Source organism: Cyprinus carpio, chromosome A6, assembly GCF_018340385.1.
Source record: "Cyprinus carpio isolate SPL01 chromosome A6, ASM1834038v1, whole genome shotgun sequence".
NCBI lineage: Eukaryota > Metazoa > Chordata > Actinopteri > Cypriniformes > Cyprinidae > Cyprinus > Cyprinus carpio.
The window spans coordinates 20617074-20632173 of record NC_056577.1 but is presented as its reverse complement, the minus strand read 5'-3'; the positions used below and the strand labels follow the sequence as shown (position 1 = coordinate 20632173).

General features: G+C 35.9%; 2 protein-coding genes across 2 annotated transcripts in view; both read left to right on the top strand.

Moving 5' to 3' along the window:
• Positions 1-911: 911 nt before the first annotated feature.
• LOC109079955 (phosphoglucomutase-1) lies at positions 912-7295 on the top strand. The gene is made up of 11 exons (XM_042758372.1): positions 912-1222; positions 2380-2542; positions 2645-2788; positions 2895-3020; positions 3141-3331; positions 4004-4158; positions 4299-4414; positions 5126-5261; positions 5355-5538; positions 6349-6483; positions 6985-7295. The coding sequence occupies exons 1-11, from the start codon at positions 977-979 to the stop codon at positions 7072-7074; spliced, it is 1686 nt and encodes a 561-aa protein (XP_042614306.1). The 5' UTR covers positions 912-976; the 3' UTR covers positions 7075-7295.
• Positions 7296-13127: 5832 nt separating this feature from the next.
• Positions 13128-15100, top strand: part of ror1 (receptor tyrosine kinase-like orphan receptor 1) — a 107339-nt gene continuing 105366 nt past the window's right edge. The window contains exon 1 of the mRNA XM_042758369.1: positions 13128-13416. Within this exon, the coding sequence (XP_042614303.1) occupies positions 13335-13416 (82 nt within the window). The 5' untranslated portion in view covers positions 13128-13334. The remainder of the gene's footprint in view (positions 13417-15100) is intronic.

Below are 15100 nucleotides of genomic sequence, written 5' to 3'. Positions count from 1 at the left end.
ATATAAATACACTAATTTAGTTTTAAGCACTAGTCTGGCATTAAGCTAGTGGACAAACGTACAATCCAAATTGCAGAGTGTTATACACACAGACCTAAATTTTATTCGCCCTTGACCTTTAGCACCACATGTAGGTTTAAGCTTCTATTTATAACTTTCAGTCAATTATTTTGCCCTTTGACTTTCACTACTGTAACTGAAGAACAAGTCTCTAAAGGTCACATGACATGTGAGGAGTATTTGAAATGCATTCCTTTGCTCTCCATCTCTCTCACCTCTCCAAATTTTGTATTCAGTATGTAGCCTGTTTTATTTAGTGTTGCTAGAGCTCAGAGATTTTTGTATAACAGTCTTTTATCCAAAATGTGACACCCACGTCTGTTTCTCTTGCATTCGAGACACTCTTTCATCTTGACTTTTAACCTTTTATTTTTTTAAAGAAACCTGCAATATCATGACAACATCTGAACCTTGCATCATTGTAAACTTTGTTCTGCTTTGAATGAATTCTGGGTGAAACTTGATGCAATAGATAAACAAAACTCTGATCGAGAGCTCCAGCTTTTCCAGCATGTACTTTCAAGGGCCCCTAAATTTTCTCCCACAAGACCATGAGCTGCTTAAGTGTACAACTAAAAGCCTTAAATGTTAGTATTGAGATAAATATTGAGATTCAGTGAAGAATCAGACATATCTAAAGAAGAAGAATTTGATCTACAACCACTCTGATGTTCAGATATTGTTTGTTTAGTTTTTCATATGATACAATATTAATTTAGAGGAAAAAACAGTTTTATGTTTTACATTCTTCAGCCTTTTTGTACAGTAGTATTACAGACGTTATAAATGGCATAACTGTCTCTTTAAATGTGGGCGTGTCCGTTTAAGCGGCGAAAGGCAGAGAAGCTACGTGGGGAACTCAACGCACATCCCGCTGGGCACCCGGATAGTGACAGACACTGACCGCTGCTGCAACATGGTGAAAATTACGGTTATTAAGACCAAACCTTACACCGATCAAAAACCCGGAACAAGCGGTTTGAGAAAGAGGGTGACCGTGTTCCAGCAGAACCAGCATTATGCAGAGAATTTTATCCAGAGTATCATTTCCACCATTGACCCTGCTCAGAGGCAGGAGGGCACCCTGGTAGTGGGAGGAGATGGACGGTTCTTCATGAAAGACGCCATTCAGCTGATCGTCCAGATTGCTGCAGCTAATGGGGTTAGTATTAGCCGAATTCGACGCGTAATTTTATGCAAAAGTAGCATGTAGCAAAAGTTATTTCCTTAAATAGGAAAAGGTGTCTCTGTCTAGTCATTAACACATAACAGTGCATTGCAAAACAGATACGTTACTCATAGTGTTTCCAAATACATTGCATACACATCTATAAACGTTACATAATTATCGCTGGGGACTAATCTTGCCTATCTCGTTCATTTAAGTCGGATCTTTTCAAATCTAACTGAGCGATTCGGACTGAATCAGTCCGTGCGGTTCACAAGTCATTACCAGACCTTGACGGTTCATGTACGATTCAAAATACAGGAATGAGCGAGTTTGATTTAATAACACCCGTGTTAATGAAACCGAACCAACAAAAACTAAATAATAAGCATTATCACTTTATTTTTTTGATGCCAGGGACGAATGGATGACGTAACTGCTGCAGAATTGCGTAAATTAACCGCAGAATCCTTTTTTCTGATTCTTTAAATCAAACTGTTCAAAAGAACCGACTCGCGGAAATGATTCGGACTTGATGCAAACGAGCTCCGTGAGCTTTCAAGCTGAACTGTTTTGGGACACCTTTGACATTTCACGCACTGCCAAAAGCAGGAGCCGCTGCGTGTTGACGTCACAACATCCGTCTCATCATGTTGCAGAGCGAAATTAATTTAGAAAGTAAAAACTTGCAGCAGCGTTTAACAGAAGGAGTCTTGTAGTAGCGACCATGATGAGGAAGAGGCGTGCTTGCGGTCACGTCCCTCGTCTGCACGGCATGAGTGCTGTATTAAATTAAAATCGGTACAGAATAATGTTTGCGTCACTTTTTTAAGTACTACATTTTCATTCTTTATGAATATGCACTACCCATGTCCTATCAATTGCAATGCAGTTGCAGTGTTGTGTAACAGTCCATAGTATATGTGTGTTCTATAAGTCACAAGGACACATCAATAAGGTTGACGTGATTTAAACATTGTACTGGATGGCAAAGTCAGTGTTGTTGTCTCTTATGGTTCAGGGTTTATGAAACAGTGTATTTCTGAATTTAACCTTCAAATTTAAATTTTTTTATAATTTTTTTTTATTATTATTTTTTACCATATTTTTCTATGAGTTGATCATCACTTGTTCCGTCTATGATCTCTTAGATTGGCAGGCTGGTCATTGGTCAGAATGGGATCATGTCAACACCTGCTGTTTCCTGTGTGATCCGAAAAATCAAAGCCATCGGGGGGATCATCCTGACAGCCAGTCACAATCCTGGTGGCCCCAGTGGAGACTTCGGCATAAAGTTCAACATATCTAGTGGAGGTTAGAGATGCATGCATGAATTGGTAATTAGCATATGTTAGTGATGAAGTATTAAAGACTGTATTGAACTGGAATTCAGTTTGTCTTGTTTGTCTTTCCCAGGTCCTGCACCAGAGGGCATCACAGACAAAATCTTTCAGATCAGCAAGAGCCTCCAGGAATATCACATCTGCCCTGAGCTCAAGGTGGACCTCTCAGCCACTGGCAAGCAGATCTTTGAGGTTGACACGTTCAAGCCCTTTACTGGTACCATTTTGGAGTTTTACTATTTGCCAGATATATAAATTCATTTTTCAGTTCATATTTGATTAATGTGTCTACACTGTCGTTTACAGTCTTGTATCTTTTGCAGTTGAAATTGTGGACTCAGTGGAATCCTATGCAGAGATGCTAAGAGATATCTTTGATTTTGCTGCTCTGAAAGAATTGCTCTCAGGACCCAATCATATCAATGTACGGCTCGATGCAATGCATGGAGGTATGGATTTTATTCCCCCCAAAACACCAAAAACATACATAAGTCCTTTGAAATTACATAGTTTCATAAACCGTATATGAACCAACTGAAGACTACCTCTTTCTGTGTTCTTCACACTAGTGATGGGTCCTTATGTAAGAAAGATTGTATGTGAAGAACTTGGTTCACCTGCTAACTCTGCTGTTAACTGCGTCCCCTCTGAGGACTTTGGGGGACACCATCCTGACCCTAACTTAACATATGCTGCTGACCTGGTCAGTGCTATGAAGGGAGGTGAATATGACTTTGGAGCAGCGTTTGATGGTGATGGTGTAAGTCTAAAAGTTTATATCTGAAGTTTATAACCGCATACGCTGCTGTTCAAAAGTTTGGGGTTACTCAGATTTTTTGTATTTTTAAAAGAATTCTCTTCTGCTCACCAAGACTTCATTTATTTGATTAATAGAGAAAAATACAGTTAAAACTGTAGTATTGTGAAATATTATATCAGTTTAGAATAACCTTTTTCTATCGTAATATCTTTTTGAATATTCATCAGCCATTACTTCAGTCTTACTTCACATGATCCTTGTTTAGGAGCAGTTTTACATTTAGATTTACATTTCAAATAAATACTGTTCTTTTGATCTTGCTATTCATCAAAGAATCCTGAAAAAAAAAATATATATATTTATTTATTTATTTATTTATTTATTTATTTATTGCTGTTTTTTCAGGATTCTTTGATGAATAGCAAGTTCAAAAGAGCAGTATTTATTTGAAATGTAAATCTAACATTATACCATTAACTTTATGTAACATTATAAATGTCTTTATTCTCAGTTTTGATCAATGTAATGCATCCTTGTTGAATAAAAGAATAAAAAAACTGATCCCAAACATTTCAGTAGTAGTTTTGCTTTTAATTATGCAATTAAAATCATCCAGAAATTATTCTCAAGTAAAACCTCATCATATTTCCCTTCTTACTGTTCTCTTTGCAGGATCGTAACATGGTTCTGGGTAAGCATGGATTCTTTGTAAACCCCTCAGACTCTGTGGCAGTCATCGGTGCGAACATTACATCCATCCCTTATTTCCAGAAGACTGGCGTGAAGGGTCTGGCTCGCAGTATGCCCACCAGTGGGGCTTTGGACAAGTATGATCATCTAATCTCACTTATATTTTGTGATTAAGCCCTATATTTAACCACCTCAATAAGTCTAATAAGTGTGTACTACACATGCCATAGTATTTCATAAACTTTAGTGCAATATATTGTTTGTTTTTGCCATACAGTGTTGCCAAAGCTTTGAAGATGCCGCTTTTTGAGACTCCCACAGGCTGGAAATTCTTTGGAAACTTGATGGATGCTGGCAAGTTATCCCTCTGTGGTGAAGAAAGCTTTGGTACTGGTGAGTAGCTGTGAAACTCCCTTTAACTCACTATTAACCTGCTTAGAAGGTTTATGGTGAAAAGCTTTTATTTTGAGGTATTTAAATTAGTGGGTAAATACTTAAAAAAAAAAAAAATCTATATTTAAAATAAATATATATACACATGCCTAGTGACTAAAATGTTTGATGCTTATTATTTTGAGGAAGTACACTGTAAAACAAAAAAAAAGGTGTCTCGCAGGGACTTTTACTATTTTTCACCATAAATTGTATGATAATGCATCATTTTTGCTGCAAAACCATAAATTTGACAGTATTTTAAAGTAAAATGACAAATAATGTGATGTTAAACCATTTATAGTTTCTCACAATGTATGGGAAGGATACTCATAGTTAATCATGTTTGACTGTAGCATTTGTATTTTTTATCTGTAAGCATTACAAACATTTTTTACAGTGTATATTAATGTAATTGAATGTTATTTACAAGGGTATGTCCAAAAACCATATCAAATTATATCATGGCATTCTACTGAGGTGCATTTATAACATTTTGCACTAAAGACGCAGTTATACATTAAGTTCATAAAGTTATACATTTGTTTTCCATGACCACTTAAATTATGTTTTCAAAGTAAGTCAAGCTCTTTCCTCTCAAAATATGAAAGAAAGCCTGATTCCTCATGATACAACCGTTTAAAGTCCTGTTTTTTTTTTTTTTTTTGGTAGGTTCTGATCACATCCAGGAGAAAGATGGTCTGTGGGCAGTTCTCGCATGGCTCTCAATCCTGGCCACTCGCAAGCAGAGCGTAGAGGATATCATGAAAGACCATTGGCAGAAGTTTGGACGGAACTTCTTCACAAGGTAACTGCAATAAAGTGATCTCTATAGCTTGACTGCCCTCTGCTGGTAGACTTGTGGAACACACCAAACTTTGTCCTGAATCTCTTATTTCAGGTATGACTATGAAGAGGTGGACTCTGATGCTGCGAATAAGATGATTGATCACTTACAGACAACTATGTCTGATAAAGCCTTTCTAGGGCAGAAGTTCTCCTCAGGGGATAAAACGTATCAAGTGGAGAAGGCTGATAACTTTGAGTACACAGACCCTGTTGATGGCAGTGTTTCAAAAGGACAGGTGAGACAGGTGTACACAAGACTCTGATTATAATATGAAGATGTGATTCATGAGATCAGGAAACATTAATGATTAGTGATTATATGGTCAGTCCTTTGCATAATTAGTTTTTTTATAAGCTCTCCTGTAGATTTCAGATCACGTTAATGTTCTGATGTGCATTTGTTCATATATATGATTAGAACTAAAAACAGTCAGTTCTCATATAATAAATTATTTTCTATAATATTTATTATTTACTTACTAAAATGTATTTTCAATAATGTATTTTCACTTATTAAAAGAGCTTTTTATTCCTGTGATGGCAAAGCTGAATTTTCTGCAGATGTTACTCCAGTCTTCAGTGTCACATGATCATTCTAATCATTCTAATATGTGATTCTTATTATAATCAACATTTTTTTTTTAATTCTCTTTCAATTTGCTTAAGTTTTTAGAATATTCAGTCATATATTTCACTACCATTATTTAGAAAACAGCTCTTTCTACTCGTATAATGAAATGTTTCATATATTATTTACATTTATTTTATCCTTTTTTATGTCTGTTCTGTTACACATCAAATACTGAAATGACATTGATATGAAGATATTCGTTAATATGATTTCTCTGATGAAATTACTGATGAACTGCATTACTGTTGAAAGAATAGCCTCATCATGACCTTTATTGTGTTTGAAATATCCAAAAGAACAGTCTTGGAAACGTTTAATCTAAACACCTTTCTCAATTTCATAGAAATTTGTGCATGCTTTCCAAAACACAGTATTTTGGCCCTCATCCCTGTTTCCTGTCTTCATGCTTTTTTAGGGTTTGAGGATCATCTTCTCTGATGGCTCACGTATTATCTTCCGTCTCAGCGGGACAGGCAGTGCCGGGGCAACCATCAGGCTTTACATTGACAGCTATGAGAAAGACCCCCAGAAAATTTATCAGGACCCACAGGTAAACTGGTCAAAAGTTACCCTTTTTTTTTATATATAAAATATTTCTTCATCTTTATTCATTCATTCATTCTCTTTAAATGTATGCATTTATTTTTATTATTATATGTTAAAGAAAAAAATCTGTTGTAGCTGTAGCAGTAATCAGTTTTGACAGGCTCATCCCTGCACATGTGGTTAAAGATCAGATTCACTCAATTTTATCTGCTCAAACTGGATCACAAGAGTCTTAAAGAATCAACTTCAGACACGCTTAGAATTGAGCTGAGATGACTTTTTAGTTCCAGCAGTTCTTTTCATCTTGAGTTTTGCGGCTTGAGTTACTGTAGAAGAAAAGGATTCTCATTTTTAATACAAAACAGTCAATTTGGACCATCCGTTTTCATTTATTCTAAATCAAAGTCCCTATTGTATTTCTCTCATTTTGTGGTTCCCTTTTAGTTCACTTGTAACATTTCTATCCTCTTTAACATTAACTTTGTCTCTGGACTGTTGTGAACAGGTCATGCTGGCTCCTCTGGTGGACATTGCCTTGAGGATCTCTCAGCTTCAGGAAATGACGGGCCGCACTGCTCCAACTGTGATCACATAATTACCCTAGAGCCCATATTCACCTGATCCAGCCCAGACTAGCCCTCACTGTATGCAGCAATGCCTTACTGCATCATTATTACCATCAGTTTCATACCCCAGTAACTGTGTCTTCAATGTGCCCTCAAGAAAGTGTCACATTTTTAGTGTTCCACATGCACAATCAAAGATCTATATCCATTATAAAAAGAGAGAGTATGAAATAAAGTCTATTAAATTAAAGGCTTGTTGTGATTTGTTCTTGAGGAACATTTTCATGAATTTTCTTTTGTCATAAGGACTAAAGCACTAAACTTTCCTCTGTGTCTGCTCATATTTAGATTCTAAAAACAATAGCTATGTTTTATTCATATACACAGTTTGTCATTCATTTGAGGCTGAAGGTAGTAACTATAATGTTACAGTGTGTTATTTGTATATAATTTATTATTCAAAATATTGTTTTAAAAAAGGTATTTTCATTAGTGGTCTCAATTGTATGTATGGACCCAAAAGTTTTGGCAGTGACACAAATTTTGTGTTTTGCAAAGTTTGTTGCTTCAGTATTTGTAGATTATTTTTCCACATGTTTCTATGGTATACTAAAAAACAATGATAAGCATATCATACATTTTAAAAGCTTTTATTGGCAAAAAGAGTAACCTCTACAGTTTGCTCCTAACTGATGGTGCTCCATTCTTGCCTTATTAGTTTTTGGAGTTGATCACAATTTGTGGGCTTCTACTTTTACACTCGCCTTTTGAGGACTGACACAGGTTCTCTATGGGATTGAGATCCGGGGAGTTGCCTGCATGGATCCAAAAGTTCAATAATGATCTTTGAGACACTTCTTTATCACTCTTTGTGACATGGTGTGCCATCATGCTGGAAAATGCAGGAATCATCACCAAACTGCTCATGGATCGTTGGAAGGAGTCACTCTTGCGGGACGTTTTGATACATACCATTCTTGGTATGTGTCAAATATCAAGTGGGAAGTCATGGCCTAATGGTTAGAGAGTTTGACTCCTAACCCTAAGGTTGTGGGTTTGAGTCTCAGGCCGGCAATACCATGACTGAGGTGCCCTCGGGCAAGGCACCGAACCCCCAACTGCTCCCCGGGCGCCGCAGCATAAATGGCTGCCCACTGCTCCAGGTGTGTGTTCACGGTGTGTGTGTGTGTTCATGGTGTGTGTGTGTTCACTGCTGTGTGTGTGCACTTTGGATGGGTTAAATGCAGAGCACGAATTCTGAGTATGGGTCACCATACTTGGCTGTATGTCACATCACTCACTCACTTTTTTTTTTTTTTTTCTTTATTCCTGGCAGTGTTTTTGGGCAGAATTTTAAGAGACGCACACCCTTGGTTGAAAAGCAACCCCACACATGGATGGTCTCAGGATGCTTCACTGTTGGCACAACACAGGATTTCTGGTAGCGTTCATCTTTTCTTCTCCAAGCAATTGATTTTCCAGATGTCCCAAACAGTCAGAAGGGAGCTTCATCAGAGATAATAACTTTGCACCAGTTTTCTGCTGTCCATTTTCAGTCTGTCGTTGACATATTTCTTGTGTTGTCATCATAAACTCGCAGTCAGTCTATTTGGTTTGAAATTTCCTTCAATTTAGTTAATATGGGACATGGAAAATCAGGTGCATATACTTGAGAACAGAAACCTCTTTATTTTGAAAAATATATATAGGCCTATTTTTTTTTTTTTTTTTTTTTTTTTAATAAAGGTAGCAGCCTATTCGAAACCTGCATACACACATACACATATGATCAAAACATTTCTTCAGTCTTTGTCAGAAATGACCTCAGCTTTATTACAACCCATTTATTACTACCTGTCAGGACACCCATCAAACACCTGCTTTCAAATAGTCTCCTGCTTGTGCTCTGGATGAATAAATGGGTGGGACATTTTTTAAGAACAGGTTTGCACATTGTAGAAGCCCCCCTTTGTTGACATAGCAAGATACAAAGAACGTCCTGCACAGAAAGTAATGGTTTGCAGGTTTTATTTTCATTGGAGGTCATTACATGAGGTAATGGCAGTAACAGTGTGTATTTAGCTGTCAGGTTATTATATTTTGAAATTCTCTTTTAATCTCTTTATATTTCTACCACAGCATCTTTATTTAATCTAGAGGTTTAAAGAGATCTAAAGCCCTTAGAAAAGGTCACTCATGCAAATAATTTTAGACATAAAGACTACTAAAGAGATCTTGTCAAATAAAAAAATTGCAACCAGTGCAAATACCTTTTATACTCCATATGTTATTATTATGTAGAATTATTTAAGTATTCTGGAAATCTTAAGTTATTTTACCCCTTTCAACATCTGCTTTGCTTTAATCTTTCCACATTATCATTCATAAATCATAATTTCTTCATACATGTATGTATACATTGTGTGTGTGTGTGTGTGTGTGTGTGTGTGTGTGTGTGTGTGTGTGTGTGTGTGTGTGTGTGCACGTGCGCGTGTGCGTGTGCGTGTGCGTGTGTGTGTGTGTGTGTGTGTGTGTGTACACAACATTTACCTCATGTAACATTTTAGTTTGTATTAAGTCTGGAGTGGCATATTTCCATAGCTTGTTTTCCAACAACTGCAGAGAAAGAATCTATTTGTTTTTAAGTTTACACAGTTCCCCATGCATAGTTTACTCCATGAAAATAAACCTACATCAAGTTTTCATTCCAGTTATTTACTGGACGATGCATGACAGACTAATCCAAGAAGCCCTTAATATTCCAAAATATTAGCTCACACAGTGTGGCATGTTGGTCTTTTCTGCATTCTTTTCCACTCTGTTATCCGGAGGTTATTATGCTATGATATCAATTACCATAGGAATCTAATAACACAGAAGACAGAGAGAGATGACCTATTGACCTAACAACAATACACTGTTGTTGCTCCATTTTGTTTATGTTATTGGGCCCAGGTTAAAGCCTTATGGAATGTGCTGAGATGCAATCATTGTCAGCAGGTCATGTGGTGTGAGCAATAATTCCAAAAGCCAGGCAAAATAAATCCAGCAACAGGGTCATGCTGGCACTCTTTGCATCTTTCATTTTCCTTTTTGAACCCTCCACCCCACCTCTTCCTGAAACGCACACACACACACACACACACACACACACACACACACACACACAGAGACAAACACTTTTGAATAACATCTATGTCACTCGCTGTCTAATTCTTGCTGACCCTATTTCCATTTGATCAAACATGGCCCCTTGTACCAGATACAACTGCTATCAGAGGCTGAAAGACTGGAAAACTTTAATGAGAGACCACCCATCCACCCAAAGTCTTCAAATAAGTCCTCTCTATGTGCCCCATCACTATCATACTATATGGGTTTTGTAAATATCACCTTTACTTGCTGCTCATTTTGCCTTAGCCTGTTAATAGCACACATGTAAATGTCACTAGATGTTAGTATGCACATTGATTCTTTGTCATTCTTGGACTCTGATCAAGGATTATTTTCAAAGGGCTTTTTTGATCTAAATGTAAATGATCTAATAGACATAATTTACAGATCTTCATGAAAATGAGGTCACAGTCACAGCACATCTTGAACTCCACTCAAAAATGTCTTGTCAGACACACATCATCAGTTACCAGAAATGATGTCACCAACAATGCCCTTATTTGGGTAGAAGAAAATGCATGACAATACATGCATCATCTCTGAAAGTCTACGTCTTTATTATTAGACCAAAAATGCTTGATGTTTAAGAGTGTCGACAATAATTAAAAAGAAGAGAAGTGCTATTCATGTGCTTTTCAATGAATTTGGAAAAATTTGCATACCATTTTCAAGAAAAGTTTCAAATAGATGACTTTACAAAGTGTCATCTGCTACAACCAAGTTAATATAGGCCTTATATTTCCCTGCATATTGTTCATACTAATTTGACAAGTAAAGATTTTATAGTATTTTAGCATTTTGTATTTTTCTACAAATTAATAATAAAATATTATTACACCAAAATCATAACAATGAAATGTGTGAAACTACCAATTATTTGTAAGATTTTTTTTTTAAATATTATTTTTTTTTTTTACATTTTACATAATCAGGACAGTTGTATCACCCTGATACTGTTGGTTCTTAAAATACATCAAATTAATTTTAATTCAGAAATTAATGCTCATCATCATAGATGGTATGTTTAAGCCACCGCATGTATGAATTATGAATTACATTTTTTTAAAAATAGATAATAGGACAAAAATATAAGTATCATGTAACCCTATAAGAAAAAAAGAATATGACATTAAAAGGAAAAACACAAGTAACTTCAATTCAGTTTTTGAATAGTAGGAAGCTCAGTAGTAGCTTGTCATTCATAATTCAAGAGAATTTAATCCCATTAGCTACAAACCCTATAGTAACTCCAGAGATTATTCCATTTAAGGTACAGAACAGAAGGTCCATTCTGAATAGATTTGCTGTGTGTGGAGAACGGCCAAAGGGATGGACCTTCAAAGCGGCCCGCATAACCCTCAATCCTCAGCTCATTACAATTAGATGAGTTTCGTTGTGCATGGTTGCAATTTTAATAATCTTATTTTACTTTGGAAAAATAAAACAGATAGACATCGGAAAGAAAAACAGCCCCATGTCACAAATATTTCAACTGCTTTGCTGCTCAGCCGATAATGGCTTCCAAATGTTTAATATTAGATGCAATCACACTGAAGAAAAGGTACAGCTTTTCTTTGAAAACTGAGATGCTTGACGGAAGAGAGGGAAAAAAAGTTATAAATCTTAGCTTGGACAAAATAATCCTGTTGCTTTATGAATCTTCACGGCTTTTCTACGCAATTGCATGCTCACAGTAATGTGTTTGATTTCTTAAAATTAGTTTCCATTCCTTCATAATTCATTCCATCAAAAAGCTCTTATGAAAGCAGCAGGGACATCCTCACCAGTCAGCATCTCCTCCCAGCATGTGAGCTCATATTAGAGTCTGCAGGAGTGCGTCTTTAACTGGGCTTTGATCGCAGCCTGCTGTTTGTGTGTGTCAGAGAGCTGAAGTCACTGGAGGAAATGAGGGATAAACTCTGGGTCTGGAGAGTCAACCCAGCCCATCACTTCAAAAGAGGAATGTCATACTCTTCTTGTCCTCCGCTGATATAACATAAATGAGCAGAAACAGGTCAGGATGCAAAACCCCAGGCTTGTAAAATTGCTACCATTCTCGGTCTGGTCTTCATAGACCTGAAACAGCAGCACGTTGGGTCTGGATATTAGAAAGAAAGGGCATTCAGTCAACAGTGATCGACTGACAGTTATGGACATTAAAAAGTAAAAGGCAATTATTAAACATTTATTAAAATGATTAATATAATACAAAATATAAATATAATTTTTATTTATTTGTGTTAGAAATGAATTGTAATTTACTTTAATTGGAAATGTACATATTTACAACATTATAAAATATAAGAGTGCAGCTCCTTTAAAATTACTGTAGCTATTCTGTGGCCTTATTTATTTATTATTTTTATTATCATTAATCTTCTTTTTTAGGGATTGTTTTTAAATACAATAACTGTCTTTAATTTTCATTGTCTGTTGCAACACAAATGAGCTAATGCAACAAAATTCCTAAACATTGTAAAATGGAAGGTAGCCTAATTAATTTGTGTTGGGTTTACAAACATAATTCCCAACATACTTTTCAAGGATTTTGAAATGAAATGCTGAAATTATGCGTTTTTGAACAAGGTGGTATAGTTATTGTCCAATGTTATCAAAGATTGTGATTCAGAGGGATTTCTTATGCTAAAAATTTTAGGGATTCTCATTGTGACAAAGAATAGACATAGTGTTTAGGCAGAACAGGCATTTTGAGACTAACAAAATTATGTGGGAAATTGAGTTACTTAAAAATTAATTAGCAAATATTGCACTACTGATTGTTTTTCTTATATGTGTTTTTTTGTTAAAAAATAAAATAAAACAAAAAAGGAGGTGAAACAGCTGTATTTAAACAGCAGGTGGCACCAAGCACACCGTTAAGCAGCACAAGTCCTGAGACTTTGTGGGAACTTCTTGAGAGGACTGAAGAAAGTCAAACTCCAGAGAGGGGCGAGAGAAGGAGAAAGCAGAGCAGAGGACCGTCCGCCTACAACATTACACCTCTGCGGACACCCGAGGATTAGTAAAGTCCAGAAGAGCTCTGCATCCTCCAGCTACAACACTGACCTGCGAGAAGAGCTTGCGGTGGATGTAAGAGCGCTCACAGGCAGAAGAAATGAGAAGAGGAACAGTGAAAGAGCCGCTCGGATGCCAGCGCAACTTCACACGGATCATCGTGTTGCTCGTAGTCAGCTGCGGTAGGCGATCGAAGTCATGCATTTACAATACTGTGTTCATAATCGACTTACAGATATATCTTTATTTAAATTGAGCCTCATCTGTCTAGTAAGAAGTACTGAGCAGTCGAAAATATTTCAACAAAAACAAATTACAGTGCAATGCCCACGTTACATCATAAATGTACAATATTAAATTAATTGGTTGTTTACTTGTTTTTATATATGGGCTGTAATATGTACATTGTTATGTAAACTGACATTTTGTTAATATTTAAATAAGTTATTTATGTCATTTTACTCAAACTTCATGTTGAACAACTAGTTAGAGGTGTCATTTCATTCAGTAGTCCTCAGGTTTTTTTGTTTACCTGTTGACTCATGTTGCCAAAGGGCTGTCTAAACATTCATTGGAATGACAATAAAGCTCTTAAAGTGCACTGATTGAGAGAGTAACAGTCTTTAGTTCTCAGTTGGAGCCTCTTTCTATGGTCTGAGCTGCTTCATTTGCCTTATAATAGTGCTTTGACATAAGATAGCATTCAATTATACTGAGCAAAGGGCTTAAAAAGGTACATTAAATTCTACGAGCTTTTCATTATTTCCTAGTTTACAAGGATGAGACTTGAGTATAAATACCAAAGACTGACTTGAATGTAGCCATACACTTTTGAGCAACTCTGTATTTATGCGTGTGTATGTTACTTTTATTGATTACTGCAATAGTTAAAACAATAACAGTATATGTACTGTAAGTACAGGCAGTTTGCAGAATAATTATAGAGTACCTGAAGTTCATAATTATCAGTGTACCCATATATACACTGCAACATGGACACTTTAAAATAAACGGGTTTAATTCCAGGTCATATTATAATACTAACAAATTGTTTTTTTTTTTAATAGTAATAAGCATACAGATAGATGTATATGTATTCAAATGTTAATATTAAATATTAGATTATTTTATTCAATTTCATGTTTATGTCCACTTCATATATACCACTTCTAAAGTTAATTCTGATAACTGGTGTGTGTTAACACTTGAAGACATTTATTTTTAAATAAGCTAACTTAAAGTTAAACTTAATTTACAAATGTAGCTTGTATTAAGTGCTAATCAGATTTCAATATAAGCATGAATTACTTCAACTAAAAATATTTCAGTTGAATTGTGAGATTAAGTTACATTATACTACAGTATATCGGCATGTTTGACAAATTTTACTGACAAAGCAACAACCTGCTAGCAAATCAAGTAATATATCTCTGATACTATGACTTCAGTGTTATAGAGTGTCTGTAGTTCATGACATGCAAAGTTTTCTGCATTGAGTTGTCAGAGGGGAATTTTAACAATTGCTCCTCATTTATAACTTAAAGTACTGACTAAGCCCATTGGTGCTGTGGTTTGGATAGATTTCTTTCCAGATTCCCGCTTTCCGCTTTGTGCAGGGATGTCTGTACTTTAGGATGGGAGACATGAACTCCATTTTATGTTTTGACGAGTTAGTTTGACCTTTTACCTGATGGATGAGTTTTTTGTCAATATGTGGCTTACTTCACCTTGTCGATATAAATGCAATAGAGTTTTCCCATCTGTTCTACATAGTATCCGTGGATATTTTGTCACAAAATGTAAACCTTTTCAGATGGAGTTTTATAGACACTACACTACATATATCTGGCTGTGTCATATTTTTGA

Excerpts from the sequence above, each read along its gene's own strand:
- LOC109079955 (XM_042758372.1), top strand. The coding sequence starts at position 977 with ATGGTGAAAATTACGGTTATTAAGACCAAACCTTACACCGATCAAAAA. Across the intron at positions 3,021-3,140 it reads GCTCGATGCAATGCATGGAG|TGATGGGTCCTTATGTAAGA; the intron begins GTATGGATTTTA and ends TCTTCACACTAG. Across the intron at positions 5,539-6,348 it reads GCAGTGTTTCAAAAGGACAG|GGTTTGAGGATCATCTTCTC; the intron begins GTGAGACAGGTG and ends ATGCTTTTTTAG.